The sequence below is a fragment of the Castor canadensis genome, chromosome 5 (assembly GCF_047511655.1).
Source record: "Castor canadensis chromosome 5, mCasCan1.hap1v2, whole genome shotgun sequence".
Lineage (NCBI taxonomy): Eukaryota > Metazoa > Chordata > Mammalia > Rodentia > Castoridae > Castor > Castor canadensis.
Window position 1 is genome coordinate 86,395,116 of NC_133390.1, and position 20,852 is coordinate 86,415,967.

At 39.4% G+C, this 20,852-nt stretch overlaps 1 protein-coding gene across 7 annotated transcripts in view; it reads left to right on the forward strand.

Moving 5' to 3' along the window:
• The window catches only part of Mcf2l2 (MCF.2 cell line derived transforming sequence-like 2), a 210,382-nt gene that overhangs the window by 61,556 nt on the left and 127,974 nt on the right, over window positions 1-20,852 (forward strand). For 5 of the 7 annotated variants that reach the window (XM_074073657.1, XM_074073654.1, XM_074073653.1 and 2 more), the window contains 2 exons: window positions 9,128-9,218; window positions 11,476-11,595. The exons of 1 other annotated variant lie outside the window; for it this stretch is intronic. In XM_074073657.1, coding sequence (XP_073929758.1) covers window positions 9,128-9,218; window positions 11,476-11,595 — 211 coding nt within the window. Of the gene's footprint in view, window positions 1-9,127; window positions 9,219-11,475; window positions 11,596-15,996; window positions 16,783-20,852 lie in introns of those variants that run through there. One more of the 7 variants, XM_074073659.1, reaches the window with a different exon arrangement.

Genomic DNA, 20,852 nt, shown 5'->3' on the forward strand with positions numbered 1-20,852 from the left:
CCCTCCTCTCACAAGCGTCCCCGCTCCCGGTTGCTGGGCACGCCCCACTCCCGCCAGAGCCTCTCCGGCCCGCCCGGCTCGTTTATTTACAGCCCCGGGAAGGATTCCCTTCCCCCAATCTTCAGTGCTCAGGGCGCCCCACCCTCTTTCCAGCGTGTCTTAACTGTTCTTATTGCTTAGTACTCAGTTTCTCTTTTTTTCCCGGGTGGAGGTCAGTCTGTCCAGGGGGCTATGCTGCTCTGGCCCAGGCTTGTCTGTGGGGGAACCGCGGTACCGCGAAGCTCACCTGGTCCGCGTCTTCCCAAGCCGTATGGGCGCCGGCCACTGGCGGCCCGGGGGCCTCCTCGGTTCTCCGTTTAACGTGAAGTGGAGATTCTCTGCGCCGGCTGGAGATGTGGAGGAGTCAAAGTTATGCCTTTTCTCGGTGATTATGCCTGTAAAGTGTGTCTCCAGCGTCTCTCCAAGATTTCACTATAGGAGGGTCGCTTTCTGCTTCCTACCTCTAGCCGCCATCTTGGAATTCCCCCCGATGCACTTTTGTCAGCATCTTTGTCCTTAGGGTGGACATTCCGCCCCCCCTCCCCCCACCCCACCCCGAGGAGTGTTTTACCTGGATGGCCTCTTTGCCTGGCACAACTAGCTCCTGCAAAATCTGGAAGCAAGAGCTCAAAACATAGTTCTGATGAAAACTGGCATCTGTTTATTTTAAATCTAATTCCATGTATCTTGAAGTTTGTAGTGTTCTATGACTTTTAGTTATGCTCAAGGCATGGGATTTGTGTGGCTTTAGTTAGTCTTTTTTGTTGATTTGAATAGAGAGAATGCATGAAGATTCAGATTTTGCTCAGCTCCCAGAAGTCCTCTCTTTATTTAATTCTTAGCAAGAATCTGTTAACAGTTTTATTTGTTATATTAAATACCATGGGATTTTTATTGTTTTTATACTTTTAATTTCAGATTACTAATTTCATCATCAGTCATGTGTTTTTAACACTTCTATAATTTTTTAGGTTCTGATTGTCACCTGAGGTTTAATTTCTGAGAATTTCTTATTCTATCACTGCTCCTTTTTTCATAACTGGCTGTCTTTGTGTTATGGATGCAATGTTCTTTCCGGTGTCTGAGATTACTAATTAGAAAAAGTGTGAAAGCTCCCTTCTGTTTGTTTCTAGGTTGGTTGTTCTGTTTGTTCACCTCCATCTTTCTCTCTGATGCTTTGGTTTTATTCATTTGAGCAAACCTTTGGCTGCCTATTCACATTATGAATGAAGGGTTATATTTTAATGTTATTGTTTGGCTTGGATTTCCTTTGCAATTAGGTAGGTCTGTTTAACCAACATCCTTCACTTGAATGGGAGGAGTTTGAGGCCAGGACAATGAAACAGGGAGTGGGGGGCCTATGAATAGATTTCCTTTTAAGCAGGAATACTTGTTTTCTTTTCTTTTGAGATGAGTTCTCACTATTTGCCCAGGCTGGCCTCAAACTCTTGGGTTTGAGAGATCCTACTGCCTCAGCCTTCTGAATATATAGAATTACCGATGTGGGTCACTGTGCCTGGCTTGGACTTTTACTTGTTATAATTATTCTAGATGCAGTTTTTAAGTCAATTTCATGTCTAGAAAAATGAGCTTTCTTCCTATTCTTCCTAGTCTTTCGTGGGTTTGATGTTTCTGCATGTCCTGCTCTGCTTTCTCCCTAGCTTTAACACAGAGCCTCGGCTCTCTCTAAGCAAACCTGCTTTGAAAAGGAAGATGCTCTTAAGAATATCAGATGGGGGGGCAAATGCCACAACTGATTGTTGTCTGTTCATAAAGTGGGGAGGAGCAACTGTGCTGACTTCTCCACATGCAGCCTGTAGGATGGACACCACCTGGAGGCTCATTAAAGTTGTAAGATCTGGGTCTTCCCCAGTCTCCTTGCGTCAGAATTATGGGATCTTCAGGTGACTGTAGTTGGTTTTAGATTTGAGTAGCTCTGTTGTAAAGAGCTCTGACTAGTTACTCTGCTCTTTCTGCTTTCTGTTCCCATCTGCTTCAACAGTGAGGCTGTTTTGGGTGCTAAGAAGCCTTCAAGAACCACCCTCCCTCCATTTTCTAAGGTCAGCATCATTAGAAAGAGGATTTGCTCATGTCCACAGTCCCAGAAAGATCTGACCCTTTCTAATGACGTTACTTATATCTTCTTCCCCACAGAATCTCCTTATTTTTTTCATTTTTCAAATAGTTAGTTTAACTCTAGGAATCAGTTTTACTTAAAGGGAGTTGTGTTAGGTGTTGGTGTGGATGGACTAGAATCCATGAGATGATCTAGAAGCATTTTATACCAAGTACTTTAAACACCTCTACATTTTATATCACTATGCACAGTAGAAAAACCTGAAAATATGCTTGAATTTCTGTTATTGTTTCATAATTTATATACTCATGTTGATTTTGTTCCCATTGCAGTCTCACAGAGAATGCATTATGAATAGTAACATGCCTGATTCTCTCTCCATTAAGAAAGGGTGGAGGGAAGATGGAATTTGAAATGTGGAATTAAGAAGGAATATGGGGGACAGGGCCACGTTGACCTCTGGGCAGCTGGGCAAAGAATGAGGTTGGTTTTGAGCCAATGGATGCCCTGTTACTGGATGGTCTGTGCAGCTGCTTTGGCATCTTACAGGAATGTGGGAGGAGTTCCTTCATCATTGAGGGACTAAACCATGTCATTGACCACATTCCTTCCCCTTTTAAAGAGGAAGTTTCCCCTAAGAATTGTCTACTCTATGAAGCAGTATAGTCAATTCCTTAAATCTCAGTTTTCTATACTCCAAACTTTATATTCATAAATAACCCAAGAGAGTTGGGTGGGTTTTTGTCTTTAAAAGACCGGTAGAATAAAATCTAAGTCTCTGAACTCAAATGCAACTCATGGCCAATTGTATTTTACCTGTGTCTCTGCCCTCATTTGCTTCCATTATTGTCTTGATATCACCTTGTCTGTTAGTAGTTCAGTGTGTATTTTGAAGTGGGAATCCTTCTTAAAACATGATAATATCAGCACATCATTGAATAGACCTTCATGTAGCCGAATAATTCAATCAGATTTTAGTGATCTGTCTTTCTTTTTTTTCTTTTAACTTTGAATTGGTATGTGAAGCAGGATGGATGCACATTGCTGTGTAAATGTGCTCTTCTGTCACTCAACAGCTTTTGCCATCCCTCAATGCACTGTTTGTTGCTGGTTTTCCTGTGCAGGAAGAGCACATCTGATTCCCTTCACCAGTTTGGGCAGGAAATACCATAATCAGAGACAGTGCCACAGTGCATAGCCTTTAGTCCATTCTAATGAAGACTTTGGTTCTAAAGTAACTCTCCACTCAGGATGAGGCTTTGAGGAATATAGCAAAAGATAAGGTGAGGTGAGGTTTGAGATTTGGGGAAGGTAGAATGAAGAGTCTGAGATATGCAAAACATTAAACTAAATTGTCCCCCATGTCTTCCATACTTAATTTGATTGTATCTCATAATCTCTTCCAAACTCTATGAAAATGATCAACTGAATTTGTAGAACATCCATGATCCCTAGGGAGTTCAAGTCACTACATAAAGTCATCAAGTCATAGGATGTTAAAGTCTAAAGGAGCATTTGAGATGAACTTGTGTTGCTGCACCATTTTGTAGATGAGATGCCAAGAGAGTGGCACAAGACTGGAAAGTATTATAAAATTTTTATTTCTGAATAACAATTTAAAGAATATACCATAAGCTGACCATTTTAACTCTTACATTAGGAACAACCCTGAGCTCTGTTTTTCACCTACATCCAGTGAAGACCACAGAGTAATCGTCAACAAACATAAATGATCCTAAAGAGTAGCTTGATTTTCTGCAGTAAGAAGCCCCATAGACAGTGTGCCAGTAACAGTCATCACAGTGCTTGGAATTAGGTGTTTGAATTAGTGTTCACAGTCATCTTGGTTTTCCTGACTCTGTCAGATTTAGTCCCAAAAGAAATGTGTCCCAGGAAATGAGTCTGGAGCAAATAAGATGGTTTGTCACCATATTTGACAGTGCAATAAAATTTAAGTTAAAAAGTATTTTCTATACCTAGCCTACCATAAAAGGCAAATTATAGGAAAATGTACTAATTGCAACTTGATTAAGAAAATAAATACCACATTCACTGCAAAATTTCTCTGGTGCTTTGGAGTCAGAGCACATTAATGTAACGATACACTGACATATTTATATTTGGTGATATTCAGGTTGATTTCATGAAAGGTCAACTGTATTTGTTATAGAGGAGCTACTAAGATTGGAAAAGGAAGGAATATATTGTTAAAATACTTTCCTTAACAAGACAACATGAACTTTGTGGGAAGAACTTTGGTGTCTAAGTTGGAAGACTGCATCTTAACTCTGCATATGGGGCCTGACTTTGGGAAAGTTATTTTTTCTTTCTGACTTGTTGAATTTATTTTTGTAAACATCTTTCAGGGTGTTTCCTTATCTATAAAATGGAAATATCACTAACCTTAGAGTGGTTGTGAGGATCAAGTCAAATAGTATTTGTACAGCTGTCTGGTGTGTCATAGGACCTTAGTATTAAGAAGAGCAATAGAGATTAAAACAGCCAAATGTTATCCAAAGAAATACATTGGTCAGAAACCCCATTTCCTATGCATTTGGCTTAAGTTGAAGTTTCAACGCTTTTGTTGAACAAGAAATGGTGAAATAAATAAACCCATAGTTTTGGATATTACTGAATGTTTGTTTAGCATGTACACCTTATGGGAAGGCTATATTTAAAGTCATTGTCACGACTCATTTCTTCCTTCCAAATTGTGTTTGATACAGAATTATGTCAGGAGAGCCCTGGAAGATCCCACATTCTGTTTACCAGGATGCTTTGGGCTTGGGTCTTAGTCTGTATTGAGGTAAGAGGAGACTCATTGCTCTCATTTTGGCCGAGGAGGCCCTGTGTGCTGACAGCTCCTTATTTCATAGTCAAAGAACAGTCTGTGTTTGCATATTATATTGTATAGGCTGAGCCTCTCCAAAGATTACTTGGTTTAAAGGAGAGAGAGAGATCAGCCTTTGTCTCTTCATTTGTAGAGGTAATATGTATTTCATAAGTTTAAGTGAGATAAAAAGTAAGTATGTCTGACAAATGGTAGGAGCTCAATAAGTAGTAGCTATAATGACCTAAAATCATTGTGTGATGTTAGCATCAGTTCTTCTTTTGCTAGAAATACAGAACTGTTTTGCTCATTCTTAGATCCCCTGTGATCAATGCCCAATACATACTAGGCACGCAAGGACAAGTCTTCGTTTTTGAATTTTAAAGTATTTTTTTTCACATCTTGAATTTATTTAATTCTTTGAGTTTTTAAATTGTGTTATAATTTCTATAAAGTATACAATTATATAACCTTTCCAAAGATGTCAATAAAGGTGAAACAGAGACATGCCACAGATGATACAAGTGGCAAGGTGGCAGATTTAAATCTAACCATCTTAATAAATGCACTAGCTGGAAATGGTTGATACCATTCCATTTAAAAGACAAATAATCCTAGCTACTCAGGAGGCAGAGATTGGGAGGATTGCGGTTCAAGATCAGCTCAGGCAAACCGTTAGTGAGACTCTATCTCAAAAAAATCCATCACAAAAAAGGGCTAGTGGAGTGGCTCAAGGAATAGGCCCTGATTTTAAAATACAATACATATATACATAAATAAATAAAAACAATAAATAAATAAATAAAATAAAGGCAAATAGTGCCAATATACTGTTTGCAATAGATACACTTTAAACATGAGAACAGAGATAAATTGAAGCAAAAGGATAACAAAAGATACAGCATGTAACACTAATCATAAGAAGACCAGTGTGGTTATAAGAAAAAGTAGTGTTCGAACAAGGAGCATTGCAGAGATAAATGATTCATAAAGATAAAAAACTAATCTATCAAGAAGCTATAACAATTCTAAACATTACTATATGTGCATGCATGCAGTAACAATGCTTCAAAAAACACTAATCAGCCAGGTACTGGTAGCTAACACCTGAATCCTAGCTACTCAGGAGGCATAGATTAGGAGCATCATGGTTCAAAGCCAGCCCAGGCTAATAGTTCTTGAGACCCTATCTCGAAAAAACCTATTACAAGAAAAGGACTGGTGGGGTAGTTCAAGGTATAGGCCCTGAGTTCAAACCCCAGTACTGGAAAAAAAAAAGAATCAAAAATTGGTAGAAATCTTTAAGAAAGAAAAATTGATAGAACTAAAATAAGAACAGATAAATCCACAGAATTCAAGATTTTGTTACTCCTTTTAACTGGTAGAACAAGAAAACAAAAACTTTGTGAGAATATATACCTGATTTTGAAGAACTCCATATCTAACAACAGTGGAACACACATTCTTTTCAAATGTTCATGGATATTTATTGGTACAGACCATTATCAGTCTATAAACCAAATCTCAAGAAAAATGTAAAGAATTGGAGTTGTAGAGGGTATATCGGTGGAGAGCAGATTACGAGAAGCCTATGAGAACTGGACATAAGCAAGGTGAGATGTAGCTTGACAGCTTTTCCTAAGATGTTTATCTGTAGGCTGAGATTGGCACAGCCCCAGCCACAGAAGAGGAAAACGCAGAACAGCTGCTTCTCCTAAGTTGTTTATGTTCAGAGAAGCAGGAGTGATCAGGTTTCTCCTGTTACAATGTCATGCCCTTCCAAGAACCACTGCTCCACCCTGTTTACCACTGGGTATAAAAGACTCACTGAAGGAGGATGTGAGACTTTCTACTTTGGGCCTTTTGCTTTGGGGGCTTTTGCTTTGGGGCTTTTTGCTTTGGGAGCTTTGGGTTTGGAGGCTTTTGGCTTTTTGGATGAAGAGAGGCTTTTTGATATGGGAGGCTTTGGAAGGGAAAAGGATTGCTGAAGGCACAAGATTGCTGAAGAGAAAAGAATTGTTGGAGGAGAATTCTAAAGGGGAATTGCTAGCAAGCCTGAGGCTGAGATTTTAAGAAAGCTAAAGAGAGAACATGGGATAGGGCAAGCCTGGGGGCAAAGACTTTAAGAGAGATTATGCTAAAGAAAAGCTAAGAGAAATTGTGGGGGGAGTGAGTCTAAGGAAAGAGACTTTAAAGAATAGAAAAGAAGACTTTAAAAGCAAGGTTTCGCTTTATTATGTGATCAGAGTTCAATCCCCTTGTAAGAGGATAGGTAAGACACCTAAAAAACTAGATAGCATTTGTTGCCCTCAACACAGAGAAACTAAAGCAGATATTTTAAAGCAACTGAGGCCAATAGGAGAAGGGGACCAGGAACTAGAGGAAAGGTTAGATCAGGAAGAATTTACCTAGAAGGTAACACACATGCCCAGGAAATCAATGTGAGTCAATACCCTGTATAGCTATCCTTATCTCAACCAGCAAAAACCCTTGTTCCTTCCTGTTATTGCTTATACTCTCTCTACAACAAAATTAGAAATAAGGGCAAAATAGTTTCTGCTGGGTATTGAGGGGGTGGGGGGGAGAGGGAGGGGATGGAGTGGGTGGTAAGGGAGGGGTTGGGGGCAGTGGGGAGAAATGAACCAAGCCTTGTATGCACATATGAATAATAAGTGAAAAAAAAAGACTTGTAAAGGAGTAAGGCCTTAAAGAATAAAGATAGAGAAAAAAAGTAGAGTAAATGAAGAGAATAATAGAGAAAAGAAGCAATGAGGGTTGTGCATCTTCACCTGAGCCCCAACACACCTGATCCCACTTGCTGTCTGTCTGTCTATCTTGTGTCTTTTCTGCATCTCAAGTTGCCCCCAGTTAGCCCCAGTTAGGTTCAGTAATAACCAGGAGTGAGAGAAAGCTTGCTCCAACAAGGGAGCGAGAGAAAAAGCTTGCTCCATATACCATGGAATTAAATTGGAACTCTACGAATTTTTCTATTTTCCATTTCATTTATTTTTGCTTTTCTTTTTCTTTATAGTTTCATTCCTTCTCATCTCTTTGGGTTCAATTGCTGTTCTCTTTTTTAACTTTTAAAGATAGAATATAAGATTGCTGATTTAGTATCTTCCTTTTTTCTTAAGTAAGTACTTAAAGTTACAGTTTTCTCCTAAGCACTACTTTTGCTACATCACACAAAGATAGAGTGTTTTTGTTATTATTCATTTAAAGATGCTTTCTTCCTTTCTGATTTCTTTTTGGATCCATGGATTATTTAGAGGTGGCTGCTTAGCTTCCAAATGTTTTTGTGATTTTTCTAACTGACAATAAAAGTCAAAATAGTGGTTTCCTTGTAAGAGGAAGAAGCGATGGACTGGGATGGAGCAATTGATAGAAAAGAAACCAAAACGACTCTTCATGGAAATACTCTGTACTTTGATTGAAGTGGTTGCATTTTAGAAGATATAGGTGACCTTCCTAATATCTCAGTGCTGGGAAGGCACAGCACTGGGAGTTGAGCCAGGCTCTAGAGCCCTTGCTCTTTCCTCTTTGTGTCCATAAAGGAGACAAAGAAAGTGTTTTTTAACTTTTAGGACTTCAGTTTCAAAGGATTTTGTAAGAATTTTGTGGGGGTTATCTGAGGGGATCCTTCTGGTATTAATGGAGAGGATATCTTCTCATGCACATGGTCTATTTGTCTGTTTGTATGGCTATACACTGGAAGGGGGTCATTTTCCCATTGGCATTTGTTATTTCTGAACACCTCTAGGACTGACTCTTAGGGAAGGATTTTGATAGCTTCCCAAATGGTTGAGGAGTGGACAGAGGGAAGAGTTCAACCTCAAGACCATCTGCTTACACAGGACACATGATGCTCAGCTGACGTGTTTCTTCCCTCAGGCATAAGCTTATGTCTTCCTTTGGTGTTTCATGTATTTTCAGCTAGAGACAGAGTCCTGGAAAGAATCTGAGAGAATGTATGTGTTCTTTTGAGGCTGTCAGGCTCAGACTAAGTGAGGGAGTTACTCCTTTGTTGGGGGAATCAGACCCAGTTATTTGCTTGTGCTGGGCAGGATGTTCACATAGTGAGCCTAGAGTGCTGTGGAGGCTAGAGGGTGCATTTTGCTCTGGGAACCATGCCAAACTCCTGGGTCTCACTAATCTCTGACATTGACCCCCCTTCTTTGCAGCGTGGAGGCTGCCAGCATTGGATTTGTCATCGTTATCGACAGACGGAGGGACAAGTGGAGCTCCATAAAAGCATCCTTGACACGAATTGCTGTAAATATTGAGTTTCATGCTATTATGATTAAAGTCATTTAAATTGTCTACTCAGCTATTTCACAGCAAAGTTCTGGGATAAAGGCAGTTATATTATGTTGATTTTTGGGAGAGCCTTTGTAGCAAGTGCTGTTGCTTCCCATTCATGTCCTCTCTGCCACTTGACAGTCTCCTGTGGATTTCTGAGCATGCCAAAGGCTCTCTGACTTCTCCGGTCACTGGAGAGGGCCAGGCAGGGACAGCTGGGCAGTTCATACCCAGGGGTAACTTGCAACCGTTGAGTTATAGAAGTTAGTGGATGAATACCTCAGTGTCTCTGCTTCACAGTAAGGGAATTCTGTGGAGCATTGAACACAAAAGTTACACCGTTTCAGCACCTCTTGCTATAGCAATAATCCCTCACTTTTACCCCAGCTCTCTCTGCATTGTTATCCCCCCCACCATTTGTGCTTGTCAGGATCACCTCGCCCAACAAACTGCTTGTACCCAGGTACTTTTGTGTGTGTGGGGGGGTGACATGATTTAAGACAGTCTTCATTTCAATATCCACATAATTTTTTCCACATTTACAAAGACTGTGGCAAAACTAGATTTGAAGGAAGTATGCTGGCACCTGGCATTAAGTCATACAACCTTGGATGGGCTTCCTTTTCTTTATTAGTTTGATTTTGATTCCCATTTCTTAGCTTTCAGCAAGCAGATGTATCCCTCCTCTGTCAAGACTTCGGACCTGTGAACTTGGCCACATGGTCAGGCAGGGACAACTCATGGCCAGCCTCACTAGCATTTTTAACCAAGCACAGACTTTGGGGGCACTTGGGACTGGCAGAGGGTGGGAATGAAATATGCAGAAGTGGGGGGGTGGGAGAGGGACCCTGAAGCCTGACACCCACTTACATAGCAGTCACATGTACAGAAGTGTACCCACAGAGGCCCTCTCAAACCACATTAGAGCCTCACCCAGGTACACAAATGTCTCAGTTAATTTGTCCTGCCACAACACCACAAAACAGGGATTTCTGTATAGAGCCTGCATTTCAAAGATAGGGAAGGGAGAACTCCCATCCCTCGGTGCATGGATTGCTTTGTCCATTAGTTATGGTGATAGGATTTACCTTTGAGATAACTACCACCATGGCTGATGCCTATAACTACTCCAGGGGTCTGGCCTCTAGAGAGTTCTGGTTTCCTGGGGACCATAGACAATACCTGAATAATCTAATACTTGAACCTAATTTGTCCCCGAATTACATTCATTGCTTTATGTGTAAAAGATGCATCATGAAGGGACCTCAAAATCCACCTACCTATCTCCTCAAGTGCACATAGCAGGACTTCAGACTAGTCCTAAAGAATCAGAATAGTCTGGGTTAAAGACCAGCCTATTTTCCTTTAACAAGCACCTTAGGAGACAAGCGCCTAATGAAGAATGGAAAGTCACGGGCAAGAGGAGTCTTGGGTTCCTAACTCTGCCACTAAGGAGTTCTATGAATCTGGGCTATATATCTCATTGCTCAGGGCCTCACCTCAGGTGAGAATAACACTTTCTGAAGGGAACATGGCAATAACGTATATCTAGGACCCTTGAAATATAAATTCTTTTAAGGAAAGCTTCCAAAATATGAATAGGTTCATTTCAATGTTAATTATAATAGTAAAAATATCAGAAACCTAAATGATTTGCAAAAACAGGAATTGATTAAATAAATTGTGTACCCATAAAAGATTTCCAAAGAATTTTTTAATAGCAGGAAGAAAAGCTCATGGTATAATATTTAGTGAAAAGGCAGATTACAAAGCATATCTGTTGTATGAGTTTAACCATGAGAAAGGATTAAATAGAGAAAACAGACTATAATTAAAGAAATTGAAATATTAAATATGGCTATGAAATCATGGGTGGTTTTCTTTTTCTAATGTATACTTCTATTAATTTCTCAATTTTTCTGTAAGTAGTGTGAATTATTTTTATGGTCAGGAATGTGTTTTTTACTTTTTTTATATTTTGTTTTATTTTTTTAATTCACCCTCCTACACCCTTTCTTTATTAGTTTACTTTTAAATGAGTCATTTGGACCACCTGATCTCTAAGATCTCTTTTGGCTCTGAAATCCTGTGACAGCTATTCTGATTCTTTGGCAACCATGGTGTCCCCTTGACTTTTTCTTCTATGATCTTGGGCAAGAGAAGACCAAAGTAGGTTTTGGTAATGAATGTGACATTTTCTCTCTCCCTGACACGTTTCACGATGTTGCAGGTAGCGTTTCCAGGAAACCTGCAGCTCATCTTCATCCTTCGTCCTTCTTGCTTTATCCAGAGGACATTCACTGACATTGGCATTAAATACTATCGAGATGAATTTAAAATGAAAGTGCCGGTAAGCATGACTTTTCTTCTTGTGTTAGGCTGTCTAGGGATGATATCATTTGAGCTGGGTTTCTAGGAAAAGTGGAATTTAGCAGGTGGAAAGTGAGAGGAGGGCATTCTGGGTTCAGGGAGCTGTCAATGTAAAGGAGTGGGAGCAGGAAGCTCCCTGGGAATCCTCATTTTTGTTTGAGTACTTAGAGGATAATCTTTTTTGAGAAAAAAAAAAGATAGGATCCATGGAATAAGCCTTTAGTGTAAGGACAGGGGGTCTGGATTTTATTCAGTAGGCAGTGGGGACACCGAGAAGGTTTCCTGGTAGAGAGGTGACATGACAAAATGATACAAGAGTTATATTAATCTGAGGGTGCTATCTAAGACTAGAGATTGAAGGAGGAAGATAAAGTGTACAGGTGAAAGAAAATACGGTTCTAAAATGTGAGGGTGCCATAACTATAATGAGTGAGAGTTTAAAACAATATTATGATACTCCTAAGAGAAAATTAAAATTAGAAGTTTCAAAATTTTACCTATCATTTACAAACAGATATGGAGAAACAAGTGCTCTCATACGTTTTTTGGTAGGAATAGAGTGGCAGTGCCAAGATGAAGGACTAATTGTCAGTACTTATAGAAAACTGGCATGTACACACTCTTTGATGTACATATAAAAGTTGTTCTACAGACACACATGTACACAAAGCTTCACAGACAATGACATTCATTACCAAGTTGTTTGTAATAGCGAAAGTTTGGGAATAACTAAGTGCCTGACAACTGGTTAATTATGGTCTATCCAATCCATGAAATACTTTGCACCCAATGAAAGTAATTAGACATGGTACAGCCACATTTGGCAGTTTCTTATAAAGTAGCCATACTTCTAAACTATGACCCAATCAAGAAATGAAAACATATGTCCCAAGGGAACATGTACAAAAATGTCTATCCATACATGAATGAATAAAGAAACTGACGTGTATATATAATAGAGTAATTCAGCAGTGAAAAGAAATGAAGTACTGATACGCACATCGACATGGATGTGTGTCAAAAATACTCTCTTGAGAAAAAGAAACTAGACACTACAGAGCATGCTCTTTAGATTCCCTATGATAAAGTTCAAGAACAGGCCAAAATTAGCTGTGGTGATGGAAAATCAAAACGGTGGCTGCTGTTAGGAGTGAGGTGTGACAGAGGCTGATTGGAAGGAAGCACAACAGAACTTTCTGGGGAAGAATGCTTTATGCGGTGATTGAGTGGTGTGTATCATTTATCAGAACTAATTGAACTATGCTTTTAAAATCTATGTGTTTTAGTAATACTCTTAAAGTTCACACATCTTAGATTTTAATTTGAAAAATGAAAAACAGGGAAAATGAATAATTGCAGAATGACATAGAAGATTTTCTGAGGCCAAGGGTGTAGCTCAATGGCAGAGCTCTTGCTTAGATTGCACAGGGCCCTGAGTTCAATCCCTAGTACTTCAAAAAAAAAAGAAAAACTGTTTCTAATATGTATCTTTTAAATGTTTAATTGAAATACTTTCCTTCCTTCCTTCCTTCTTCTCATCTTTCTTTCCTCCTTCCTCCCTGCTGTTTTCTTTCTTTCTCTTTCTTTCTTTTCTCTTCTTTCTCTCTCTCTCTTTCTCCCTCCCTCTTCTCTTTCTTTCTTTCTTTCTTCCTCTTTTTTCCTTTCCTCCCTTCCTCCCCACCTTTTTCCTTCCTTCCTCTCTCTTTCTTTTCTTCCTTTTTTTTTTTTTTTGCAGTATTAGTATTTGAACTCAGGGCCTACACGTTGAGCCATTCCACCAGCCCTTTTTCATATTGGTTTTTTATTTATTTTTTTTTTTGAGATAGGGTCTCATGAACTATTTGCCTGGACTGGCTTTGAACCATGATCCTCCTGATTGCTGCCTCCTAAGTAGCTAGGATTACAGGCCTGAGCCACCTGCGCTCAGTGATCTATCTCAATTTCTTTCTCTCTCTCTCTCTCTCTCAATTTTTCTCTCTGTCTCTCTCTCCTTCTCTCCTTTCTCTCTTACAGGATCCCATTAGGTAACGTAGGCTGGCCTGGAGCTCACTCTGTAGGCAGGTGGCCTTGAGCTCCTCCTGCCTCACCTCCCAAGTTCTGGTTTTGTTCTTCAACCCAGTAGTTGAAGAATTTCAATTTATAGAGAAGCTGTGAGAATAAGAGTAGGCTAAAGAACAACACAGGTTCACTAACATGTTGTTATCACTTTACTCCTATTTGATTATTATTATTTGTTTCTCTTTATATAAATTTTAGTATATATATATGTATACATGTATATATATAGCTCTATATATAATACACAAATGTTAATATCATAAAAGATAAAGAGAGCCTATGATATGTTTTAAATTAAGAGAGACAAGTAAATCCACTACTGAATCTAAACTGAATCCTTTCATATATTTTACATATACATACGCATATGTATGCATATTATGTATATATAATACATTATGTACGCACATATCTCTTTATGTATATTTAGAATAATAGATGTATATTTAGGCATTTTTTGTGTGTATTATTAGTTGACTTGTGCTGCTTTAAAAAAATACCATAGGCTGAGTAACTTCTGAAGAACAGAGGTTTATTTGTCATAGTTTGGGAGGCTGAGAAATTCAAGGGCAAAATGCTGGCAGGTTTGGTGTCTGTTGGGAGCCTGGTGCCTCCTTTCAAGATGATACCTTGTTGCTGTGTCCTCCAGAAAAGGCAACTGCTGTGTCCCCACACAGCAGAAGAATGAAAAAGCAAGGGGGCACATCCACTTCCTCCATTCCTTTTTTAAGGATGCTAATCCCATGCATGAAGGAGGAGCCCTCACGACCTCTCACCTCCCAGAGGTCCCGCCTTCCAGAACCATCACCTTGGTGATTAGGTTTTGCCATATGATTTTTTTGGAAGGGCACTGCAACATGTATTGTAATGTATATGTACATTTAGAGTAATTGTATGTATTTATATATACTGAATATGTATTACAATGTATGTGCATTTGCATATTTAGAATAAATAAATATACAAACAGATTGTACATATAAAATTTGGATTATATATGTATATGCATATGTGGTTACATGATCCAGCTAGGACTGGGCAGTGGAATGCTACCTAAATGTTGTTGCAGCCTTCTCAGGATATCACCTTCTGGTCCACAGTACACATCTACCTCTTGCTGGTGATGTCAATTCTTATCTCCAAGTCAAGGTATTGCCCTGTTTCCTAAATGAATTGTTTGCCTTGCAACTAACTACCACTTAATCTTTGAAGAGATACTTTAAGACCATGTAAATACCCTATCCCTTAGAAAATTCCTCTTAGATATTCATTGATGATTCTTGCCTGACACCATCTTTTTTTTTGGATAATATTGGGGTTTGAGGGCCTCACACTTGCTAGGCAGGCACTCTTCCACTTCAGCCACTCTTGCCAGCCCGTGAGACCATCTTAATATGCATTGCAAAATAATGATGTTCCAGCTCCAGCACTCTCACTTACTAATCAGGAGTTGATACTCCACTTTCTCCCCTGTTTATTCGCCTATTATGGATTGTCATTCCAGATTCTTTCTTTGAATAGTTTCTAATTCATTACTGTTCTTACTTATTTTGGTGCTCAAACTGTCCCAGATTTGGTCAGTGGGAACCTTGTAACCTGGCTCCTATGTCCTTGTGATTTTTTTTTTTTTTAGTACTTCCTTGCTTTCTGGCCTATTATGACCTAGACTTGTCTTGTACATTCCCTGATCTAGCATTGTAATCAGCTGCTTTTCTCTGTAGGTTCCTTTTGGTGTTGAATGGTGTCAGGTAAGGTCTGGCTGTAAATGTGCTCTTACAATCAGGGTGTCATTGCTGTTAGGCCTTTTCAGCAGACAGAAGCTGTTAACATAAGCACATATGTGCATCTACACACTTCCGAATTTGTAATAATATACACATACGTGTGTATGTACACATGTATATGCTCCCACAAATAGGTGTGTGTGTGTATGTGTTCTAGAATTCACAAGTTCACACCCAGTGCCTTAAATTTCAGTCCATTGAAGATACATTTTGAACTCAGGGCCTCACGTTTGCTAGGCAAGTGCTCTACTGCTTGAGCCACTCTGCCAGCCCAATCTAAGATATATTTTGAAGTGGGGATAAAAGCAAGGGGAGAGCAGTATGTACCCATCTGAATAAAGCAAGGGGGCATCTATATGCTTATGCGCAAGGTCACCTCAGAAATGACATGCAACATGCACAAGAAAATTATTATAGTGGTTGCTTCCTGGATGTAGAACTGGAAGCCTGGGGGTCAGAAGGGGAGATTTTTTTAACTTAAATATACTTTTTCTTTTTTCCTTTTTTTTTTTGTGGTACTGGGGCTTGAACTCAGGGCCTCACGCTTTCTAGGCAGGCCCTCTACCACTTGAGCCACTCCACCTGCCCTTAAATACTCTTATTCAATTTGAGTTTATTATTTTCTGCACATATTATCTATTCAAAAAAATCAAAACCAATTTTAATTAAAATTGCTTTGGAAGAATATTTAACCCATCTCAGTAAAGACTGGCATCTCAGACATGAGATTTTTCTCCTTTTTCTCCCTCTCCGTCTTCATCCTTATTTTCTCTCTTTTGATATCATTTTATATCAATGACAAAAATTTTTAAAAATATTTGTCCCATTCTATTTTAAATACTTGTTTTTAAAATACTTGAATGTTTAAGGGAGCTGTGAGCCATGAGTTTCTTAATCAGTTTTCCTGAATTAAGTAATAATAACTGATGTTGGGGAAGAAATGATGATTTAAAAACTGTTTTTTGGTGGTACTGGAGTATGAACTCAGGGCTTCACACTTGCTAGGCAGGTGCTCTACCACTTGAGCCACTCCACCAGCTCTTTTTTGTGATGGTTTGTTTTTTTTTGAGATCCAGTCTCAAAACTATTTGAGAACTATTTGCCCCAGGCTGGTTTTGAACAGCAATCCTCCTAATCTCTGCCTCCTGAGTATCTAACAGCATAAGCGTGAGCCATCTTGTCCAACTAAGAAGTAACTTTTAAGAAGCCATTGACGTGTTATTATAACCTTTGTTAGCTTTCTTCTCCTTCAGAAATGAAGACTAGCCAATTGCTTCTTGCCATGCTAAAGAAGTTTGGAGTTTAAACTGATTATTTGGCTAAAGGTATGTCATTCCCTGATTGTGTATAAAGCACGCCTCCTGTGGTTGTGTATATAGACACATATGTCTGTACACAGGGGAAATTATCATCTGTGTGTTTAATTAGGAGGTGGCAGGGATTGGGACTGGGATTGGCTGGTCTGCCTATGGAAGGTGTGCTCCCTGCTGAGCGCTTAGCTATCTGTAGGCAGTGACTAGACAAGGCAGGGTCAGTCATTGACCTGTCATTGAGGCCACAAATGTCAGAGCATCAAGAATATAGAAAATAAGAAAACAAGGACTGGAGGTGTGGCTCAAGCAGTAGAGTGCCTGCTTTGCATGCACAAAGTCTAGAGTTCAAACCCCAGTCCCACCAAAAAGAAAAAACACAAACAAGAAAATAAGAAAATATAGTTTGTATAATTAATCTTGTGAGAAGAGATGGCAAATAAGCAAATACAGAATCTAAGGAAACACAGAATATTTTTTAATTTTTTTATTTTAGAGCCAGGCAACCTCCAGGCTGGCCTCAAAATTACAATCCTTCTGTCTTGGCCTCCTGAGTACTGGAATTACAGGGATACAGTTCCAGTTGGCTTCATGGTTGGCTGAACAACAACTATTTTCAGGGCAAGCTTCCATGCTCAGTACATTCTGTGAGTTTGAGGGGCAGAATTATTATGCTGTTTCCCTTTCCTATATAGAATTTTAAAACTAAAATAAAATACTCTTACTTCTGTATAGATTAAAGCAGAAAAATTCTTTATGATGAGACTGCTTTGCTGGGGCTTGAACTCAGGGCCTCACACTTGCTAAGCAGGTGCTGTACCTCTTGAGCCACTCTGTCAACTCTTTTGTGTTGGGTACTTTTGAGATAGGGTCTCATGAATTATTTGCCTGGGACTGGCTTTGAACTGTGATCCTCCTGAATAGCTAGGAATACAGGTGTAAGCCACAGGCACTCAGCTCATTTTGAAATTTCTTTTTAATCTATATGCAGTAATTTCAACTTTTTGGTGCATTGATTATGAGTTTAGACAAATGCGTGGAGTTATTTAATCACCACCACAGTCAATAAACAGAGTGTTCCATCACCCCTCAAATTTCCTCATGCTGCCCCTTTGTAGTCTAGCTCCTCACCATCCATAACCACTGGCAGCCACGGATCTGCCTCCCCTGCCCACAGTTTGCCTTTTCCCGAGAGTCAGATACATGGACTTACACACTAAGCAGCCTCTGAGTTAAACTTCTGTTGCTTATAATGAACCATTTGGGTTCCATCCATGTTGTTGACGTGTCAAATGTTCTTTCCTTGTATCGTCACCAGGAAAGAACATCTCAGCTGTTTCTAGTTTTCAGCAATTAAGAACAAAGCTGCTGTAAGTGTTCACATGCAAGATTTTTCTGGATCATATAGTAGGTATATCTCTAACTTTAGAAGAAACTGTCAAACTGCTTTTGCAAAGTGTCTACTGTTTTGCATTCCCAGCAGCAGTGTGTGAAAATTCCAGCTGCTTCATGTTTTGCTGCCTTGGCAAAGACAAGGGTAATTTTTTACACATTTTAGCCATTCTGGTTAAGTGTATTGTGTTATCTCACTCTGGCTTTAATTCACAGGTCCCTTATGACTAACGATACTGAATCTCTTCTCATGTACTTATTTTCTATCCATGTATCTTCTTGGGTGAAGCTTCTGCTCAAATCTTTTGCCTTTATTGATTGTGTTGTTTTCTTATTGTTGAATTTTAAGAGTTCTTCATATATTTTGGATGTAAGTCATTGTCAGATAGGCAACTTGAAAATATTTTCCCCCAGTTCTGGGTTACATTTTCATTTTTTTTTAAAGATAAGGTTTCAATTTGTAGCCCAGGTTGGCCTCGAACTTGAAATCTTCCTGCATCAGTCTCCAGAGTGCTGAGCACCCCAGTACTTATAAGGGGTGCATCCCCACACCCAGCTCTATTTTTGTTCTCTTAGTAGTGACTTATGCAGTGTTTTAAATTTGGATGAAGCACAGTTTGTCAATTTTTTTTAAATGGGTCATGCTTTTGGTGTCATATCTTACAACTGTTTGCCTAACTCAAAAATTGTGCCTTATGAGTTTTCTGACTTGCTCAGAAATTCTCTACTTGCACACATTTTTTGACACCTAATAGCACTAGGGAAATTAAATAGCCAATGAAGTCACATGCAGCCACATGTGGGTTGCGCTTTGCTTTTTGCTTCTGTAAACCTGCTTGCAAGGGTATATAAGGTGAGAACTCTTTGTTCTCATGGCTCAGCCTTTGGACATGAGTCCACTGGGTCTGTGCTAGCACAATAAAATGTTGCTTCCTGCAAACTGCCTCAGTGTCCTGTATCTCAACTTGAGATTCCTGCAACACTATAATCCCATTTTGGTAATACCTGACTTTCTGCTAATGAGGTGACTTAGGGTAAGTGTCACCAAATAGCCTGAGGATGAACCTGTCACCAAGCGATCACAGATTGGAACTTTCAGCCCTAAGGGAAGCTGGATGTTAAGCTCTTATAAAGAGTCTTGCCAGAGGAGATTGGAGGAGTTTCTGTTATTGAGATATTAAGGTGCTGGGAGGGTAGCGATCCTGGAGAAGGCTTGGAAGCTCCTTGCCCTGCCCCATACCTTGCTGTAAGCAGCTCTTCCATCTGGCCGTCCCAGAGTTATAACTTTTATAATAAACTGGTAGCTATAAGTAAAGCCTTTTGAATTCGTTAAGTTTTATCTGTCTGCTTTGCTATCCCTTCCCCTGTCTCAGAACACAGCCTGTATGTTTCTTTTCTGGCCCTCCTCCCTGCTACAATAGGGTATAATAACAGATACTATTATCACTCGGGAAATTCCCAGGGTTTTAGGAACTGTATGCCAGAAACCTGGGACAAAGACCAGACATATTTCTTATTATACTACATTTTTTTAAGTTTTACATTTAGATATCTGTGATCCATTTTTTTCTCTCCATATTTACTTATTTGGATATATTCGTTGTATAGGGAGCATTCATTGTGACAATTCTGAATGGGCTTACATTGTACATGGGTTAGCTCACCCCCCTCCCCCAACCCTCTCTCCACCCCACTTAGAGCAATTGCAAGAGGTTTCATTGTTCTATTTCATGTATGTATTTGAGGTCCATTAACTGTGTTCCCTCACCTTCATCTCTTTCATTCACCTTCCTCCTGACATACTGCACCCATTTTACAGTCCTGTCTTTCATTATTAATTGCTAAGTCAATGTTCAAAGAGGTTTCTAGATGTACCCCCCTGTGAGTATACTTTACTTTGATCAGTTATTCTTCCATTACTCTCCCTTACCCCTTCCCTTCCACCCCCCACTAGTCAACAGCATTCAATACATATCGTTGGATCCTCTGCCTGCACAGATGTATGTATTTCCATATTGATGCTGTGTCATTCTCTTTTCCTTTCCCTCCTCCCCCAAGTTCCATAGGGTAGTTCCACTATTACAAACATGTTCTACATATAAGTTTGTATTTATAGATCTATGATTCATTTTTGAGTTAATTTTTTTAGACGGGATGAGGTATGGGTTGAGGTTCCATTTTTTGTATATGGATGTCCAGTTAATTGTTCCAGCATCATTTGTTGAAAATGGAATTTTTTCTCCATTGAATTTCCTTTGCACCTTTGTAAAAAATCAGATTCACATTTCTCAGGGCTTGGGGATAGGAGGAAGGGGAAGTGGTATGACTGTAAACAGGGTGGCAATAAGGAAGTCTTCGTGGTGATGGGATAGTTCTGCATTTGAGTGTACTGGGGCTCCAGGAATGTACACATGTGAGAAAATGACACTGAGCTGTACACACACACATCAAACCAACATCAAAATCTTGGTTTTAATACTGTACTATAATTATGAAGGTGTAATCAGAGGGTCAGGGAAAATCGGGAAAAGGTACATGGGGTCTCCATGTACTATCTTTTCAACTTTCTGCAAATTTATAATTTCTTCAAAATAAAAATAAAAAAATTCAATTGACCATATTTGTGTGAGTCTACTTTAGGATTCTCTGCTCTGTTCCATTGATCGGTTTGTCTATCCTTTGCCACTGTTACA